A 6,795-nucleotide genomic window follows, 5' to 3' on the forward strand; every position below is an offset into this window, starting at 1 on the left:
GTGGGGCCTGAACTCTGGGCCTGGGCACTGTCCCTCAGCTCTTCAGCTCAAGGCTAGCGCTCTACCACTTGAGCCACAGCACCACTTCCGGCTTTTGTCTTTTTTTTTGCTTATGTGGTGCTGAGGAATCGAACCCAGGGCCTCATGCATGCAAGGCAAGCACTCTACCACTGAGCCACCTTCCCAGCCCCTAAATAAAATTTAGTAATACTTAACTATCTATATATCCCAGACATGTAAGTAGGTTAGAATTCATTAAATTCTGAAAACACCTATTAGTAAATGAGAAATACATTAGTTCTATCTCCCAATTGCAGAAATTTAGACAAAGGTATCAGTTCCATTAAAAACCAATAATACAGGCTGGGCGCTGGTGGTTCACACCTGTAATCCTAGCTACTCAGGAGGCTAAGATCTGAGGATCACGGTTCAAAGCCAGCCCAGGCAGGAAAGTCTGCGAGACTCTAATCTCCAAATAACCACCAGAAAAGCAGAAGTGGCGCTGTGGCTCAGTGGTAGAGTGCTTGCTGAAAAGCTGAGGGACAGCGCCCAGGCACAGAGTTCAAGCCCCACGACTGACAAAACAAAACAAAAAACTGATAATACAGTAAGGATATAAAACTAGTAAAGAAAACTGGACAATAAGAAACATGTTGTGAGCCGGACACCAGTGATCTTAGCTACTCCGGAGGCTGAGATCTGATGCTCACAGTTCAAAGACAGTTGGGGCAGAAAAGTTTGTGATACTTTTATTTCCAACCAACCACCAAAAAGTCGCACATGGAGCTGAGGCTCAAGTGGTAGAGCACTAGCCTTCAGCACAAAAGCTCCAGGACAGTGTTCAGGCCCTGAATTCAAGTCCCAGGACCAGCACAAAAACCAAAACCAAACCAAACCAAACTAATGTTGTATAACCAATTATCACAGTCTACTCTACCACAGTCCTCTGGAGCCTAACTCCAGTCCTTAGAAATTCTGGAAGTCAAAGCAAGATGCACACTTCAAAATTATTCCACAGAGGAACAAAGAAGTTTTGATGTGTGTGTATAATAACTCCCATTTATTAGTTAGAGGCGGGGTGCCAAACTATGTACTGAGATGCCTTGGGATACACACACAGATTTATATAAGCCCCCGGGGGTATTTTATTTATAGCCATTATTTGGTATTTCTTATGCAACACAAAAACCTTATTAGTTAGCATCAGTAATTCACATTTTCAGCATCAAAATATACAGACTGGACATGGACAGTATCTTATGTTTGAGAAGCTCAATTTTCACAAACACTGACAGAAAAACCAATGGAAAATGTGGGTGCCTCCACAGACTGAGGACTTATATAATACCCAACAGGTACATGCACAAGTTACTAAGTAGTTAATGGGTATACAGAAGCAGAATACAACTTTGCATACATTGCTTTTGTAAATGACTAGCAAGCTGTTAGGGGTATAACTGCCTAACAAAAGGAACTGAAGTTAATTTTTCTCAGCCTAGTGGTGGCATGAAAAAAAAATTACTAAGACGTTAATGGGGCAACGAAGTGGGAAAGTTCAAAGAACCCTGAGTAAGTGCTCCTAGGTGAGGCTAATTCTGGCAATCCTGGGCTCAAAAATTTGGTTTGATATTATGACATTTTTAAAAAACATTTCATAGTTGTCACTACCACAACCTGGATCTCTGTTTTGAGTTGTATTTTACCATTGAGAGCTGCTCATGTGTTTGAATATTAATAGGCATGATGAGTTTAATTTCTATCACTGGTAATCTAATAAATGCTCAATACTATTATTTCAAATTTATGTCATATAATATTATGAAATTTATGTTATTGGATAATTTTTTCATTTTAATCTCTTCTTATTTCTTATTGTATTATACTCAGAAATTGTGTAATATCCTAAGTAAAATTGAAGATAGGCCATTATATCTGAGTCCTAAATTCATAGTGTTTTGCCATTTAAGTTAGATAATGCTTTTTTTCATGGGGCTTAAACTCTGGCATTGGGAGCTGTCCCTCGGCTCTTCAGCTCAAAGCGAGCGCTCTACTACTTGAGTCACAGTGCCACTTCCGGTTTTCTAGTGGCTTATTGGAGATCAGAGTCTCATGGACTTTCCTTCTTGAACTGGCTTTGACCTCAGATCTCAACCTCCTGAATAGCTAGGATGACAGGCGTGCGCCACCAGCACCTGGCTCTAGATAATACTGTAACAAGATATTTTTGTATATTTTTTGCATGCTGAAGGCCTTCACGAATGGGTAAAGTGTAACAAGAGTTTTCCCTAATCTATTATATTTTACCATATTCATTAGCCTAATGAAACCGTGTTAGTCGATTTTTAAAAATAAATGTTGGAATATCTGGCTAAGAAAAGTTCTACCTAGTCTAGAAACAATAAAGTAGATTTAGTTTTGAGAGACGCCATTCTGACCAGTGATCTCAATAAAAGATCACTACTCTTTTTTCTATTGGAAAGCATAAAACAGTGATATACCAACTGATTTCCCATCTGCAATATTTAACCTGTTAAGATATACCTAGAAAAGAAAAATATATAGTAGTGGGCTATTAAAATAACTGTAGCCTTTTATTTTTGCAAATTGTCTTAGGAATTTCCAACTCATTATAAATTTAAAACCCAATTCTGATACTCATGGTTTTTAAGCTAAACTTAGCTGAGCTTCCAAAGTAGAAAAGTATAAAAATAATGACTAAACTACTGGTAATGGTAAAAATAATAAATGGTAACAGCTAGCACACTTCCTAATATAAATCTGACATACAAATAAGATTTTATCTTATAATCTAAAAAGAATAAAAATCAATAAAACTATGAATGTAGATTTTCACTCACAATCTGTAGAAACATAGAAATGTAATAACATATGGGGTAAAACTGAATAAAATTAATATCCTTAAATTACCAATAGTTCTCTTTATCAGAAAAAGATCAGAACACACTTCTAAGATTAATTATATATTACTAGTGGGAGATGAAAAGTCACATGACTAGACTGACCAGCTCAATGTACACATTTATTTAACGTTCTGTACCTCGACATCCTGAACACTGGATAAAAAAGTTGATTAAATCCAGAAGTGCGATGTCCCTGTCTTGTTTATATGATTCAATCCAGTCGTCCACCACAGACTGTGGGAAAAAAAATATAAAAATGAAAAGCTCTAAAATCTTGGTATTATAGCAAATAGATTTTCCAAAAAGTTTTTGTGTGAGTGTGGGGTCTATTTGAACAAGAAAATTACTTACCTTAAACTATTTTTTAGTAGTCAAATAAAAAGCAGATTGCCCTCTTTTTACTAAGGTTATTAAAATACATATTAGTGGGTCTCAATGACTTGTTCATAGTAAGAGCACAATACAAAGTTCAATAATTTTAAGTAGATATGGATAATATTAAACCCATATTATAAAAACATCACAAAAATTAAGCCCGTTTCAATAGATATAAAAGCTTTCTGAGTATCAGAAAACCTAATCCATTAGTAGTGTATACACACTGGACACCACATGCAACAAGATGCTTTCTTTAGAAATATAAAGAAAGATTCAATAACCTGAAATCAAGTAATTGAATTTATCAATAAAATAAAGGAGAAAAATCAAATAGTTATACTTCTAGATCTCAAAATGGTATGTGATAAAATTCTGAAGTCAATCCTAATATAAATTTCCGGGAAAATTAGGGCTCGATAGGGATGGGATCTAGGTAAAAAAATAAATAAAGACAAAGATTAAAATATATTAGTTATTGAAATACCCAAGATTGATGTAACCAAGTGATTCAATACACTAATAACAGAAAAATCTGATAAGATAGCTGACAAAAGATAAACATATAAAATAGCTATAGTTGAAAGGGGCGCTATAGCTTAAGTGGTAGTGCGCTAGCCTTGAGCGGGAGGACAGTTCAGGCCCAGAGTTCAAGCCCCATGACCGACAATATACAAATAAATAAATAGCTATAGTAGCTGCTGTAATTTAAAAATAAAAGCATATGTAGCCCCTTCACAACTAAAAATAACTAAGAAAAGGATTCAGGAGAGGTGAAAATATTAAGGGAAATTGCTTAAAAAAGAAAACAATTTTAGTAAGACTCATGTTCTAAATTAAAAAAAAAAAAGTGGAAGTGAAGCTGTGGCTCAAAGTGGTAGACTGCTAGCTTTGGGCAGAAAGCTTGGGACAGTGCCCTAAACTCAAGCCCCACAGCCAAAAAAAATTTAAAAAAAAAAATGTTACAAGAAGAACAACGAATATATACTACTATAGAGACAAACTGTTTTCCCAACTTTGTGAGGCAAGTTCAACTTTTGGGCATTCCAGTTAAGATTCTGTGAAGTTTTCTTGGGAGTTGTGGGTGGGGTCAAATGAAATGTATTTAATTGAAATAGTTGTAACATTTTCTCTGTATTTATACCAAGTAAATATGCATCAATCTTAAGAAACATAGCTTTTGATGAATCTATTCTTTTCTGTATCCAACCCACAGTAGACTTGTTGTTACACATAATTTATATGTCAGGGGTGATCAGACTGTTAATTTTCTAAACAAGTATAGTAAAATCTAATACGGTATCGGATTTTCAGGAGCTACACCCTCTTACCAGTACTAGCTTTTTCCAATTTTACCCATTGTGGGGTAAGCACACCCTTTCTTTTAGCAACTTTTTTGGAGAAGAACCTATTCCTTTCTTCCAAGTAAAAAGGAAGACTTTCTGTACATAATACCATCTTCAGATCTCATCACATTAGTATCTGGAAGGTTTCTTTGAAAATTACAAAAAGATGGTGGGAGGACAAGGTAAAAAGAAGAGGGGCTGGGAAGGTGGCTCAGTGGTAGAGTGCTTGCCTTGCATGCATGAGGCCCTGGGTTCGATTCCCCAGCACCACATAAGCAAAAAGAAAAAAAGCCAGAAGTGGTGCTGTGGCTCAGGTGGTAGAGCGCTAGCTTTGAGCTGAAGAGCTGAGGGACAGCGCCCAGGCCCAGAGTTCAGGCCCCATGACCAGACCCCCCCAAAAAAAAGAAAAAAGAAAAGAAGAAGAAGAAGAATGCTGAAGGCTCAGCTGTACTAAATGCATCAGCTAGCAGTGATGGTGAGAACCAGAGAGGAAAGAACTCATAAACTGTGTGACATGTTCACCCATGTGCACGTGCATGCGCATGTGCACACACACACAACCAGATGGGCTGGGCACTGTCCCTGAAATTTTGTGCTCGAGGATAGTGTTAGAGCCACAGCTGCTTCTCATGACTTTCCTGCCTGGGCTTGCTTCAAACCTCAATCCTCAGATCCCAGTTGCCTGAATAGCTAGGATTACAGGTATGAGCCACTGGTATCCTACCCTCAACTGACTTTTAGACCTAAAGCCTAACAAGAAAAGTCTTGTGACCTAGGTAACCATGTGTGCAACAAAGCTGAGGGAGAAGACATTCCCCAATGTCTAGAGTGACCAAGTATTAATTAGCAGGCATTCTAATATGGCAACCATGTTTTCCTTTGTTTTCCCAAATTACTCTTCCAATTTGTGCTTTCACCAGTTGTATGTAAAGTGCCCAAAACATCTTAAATTAAGAACTGGCATGCTCTCAGAGGAATGAAATTATGTCATTTATAGGGAAGTCATTATGAGATTCAGAGGCATCATACAGAGTGAAGAGCCAGGCCCAGAAAGACAAAGGTTTTATGTTTTCTCTCACACATGCTTAGGCCTAAAATACAACCTCTCATACAAACAAACACAAAAGCATATGCATATGCAAACAAGCAATCTGAGTAAAGTACCGTATGCACAGTAGTGAAATTACATAGTATAAACGTTTCAACAACTGCCAGACAGTTTAATAAAATTACCACGTTTAGAATGGGGGTGGGGAACAGGTAGTAGGGAAGAGGATAGGTGAATAGAAATATAAGAGTAGACAAATACAGTCATAATACTTGATGTGCACATGTGAAAAAGAAATGGAGAACTCCGTGTCACCAGTGGGGGAAACGGCAGATGGTGGTGGAAGAATGACAGAGGAGGAGACTGACCGGGATAAATGGATATGTTAAAACTCAACCCCCTTACACAGCCATCTAAAGACAAAAAATAGACGTTATTTAAAAGACTCGTATGCTAGAAATTGCATCAGAAACATTACCATTTACTACAAAGATACTGAATGCTAAATAGATCAGAAATAATTATTAGTGTAAGACAAACAGGTATACAATACAGCCATATTGAGAGAGAACCTAAAACTACGACAAAGAGGATATTTCAACGTTAGAAAAATAGTATTACTGAAAGACGGTACTGAAATAGTTGATTATTCATCCAGAAATAAATACAGAAGGACCATGTGAAACCTCTCAGGGAAGTGTGGAGATACAGGAACGTAAAGATCTGAACTTGAGAGAGAGAGACGAACACTCCTGGGCTGGAAGAAACATTTACCAAGTATGGCATAGTCAAGAAGTAAATGACGTAGTCTGCCTTAATGGAAAGGACATTGGCAGACATTAGAATTAAACAGGAAGGGAAGGAGGAAGGCAGACACACATAAAAGCCACCTCATAATCAAATTGGTAGAAATCTTAGGAAAGAAGAAAAATTTTATAGCAGCCACTGGTTAGATGCAGGGAAGCAAAGAATAAGAACCACAGCAAGCTTCCTATTAAGAACTATTTAAGGGGCTGGGAAGGTGGCTCAGTGGTAGAGCGCTTGCCTTGCATGCATGAGGCCCTGGGTTCCATTCCTCAGCATCACATAAGCAAAAAGAAAAAAG

At 37.5% G+C, this 6,795-nt stretch overlaps 1 protein-coding gene across 1 annotated transcript in view; it reads right to left on the minus strand.

Annotated features, from left to right (window-relative positions):
- Window positions 1–6,795, minus strand: part of Stag1 (stromal antigen 1) — a 118,540-nt gene that overhangs the window by 96,352 nt on the left and 15,393 nt on the right. The window contains exon 4 of the mRNA XM_013034662.1: window positions 3,059–3,155. Within this exon, the coding sequence (XP_012890116.1) occupies window positions 3,059–3,155 (97 nt within the window). The remainder of the gene's footprint in view (window positions 1–3,058; window positions 3,156–6,795) is intronic.

Source organism: Dipodomys ordii, unplaced genomic scaffold (assembly GCF_000151885.1).
Source record: "Dipodomys ordii isolate 6190 unplaced genomic scaffold, Dord_2.0 Scaffold193, whole genome shotgun sequence".
Classification (NCBI taxonomy): Eukaryota; Metazoa; Chordata; class Mammalia; order Rodentia; family Heteromyidae; genus Dipodomys; species Dipodomys ordii.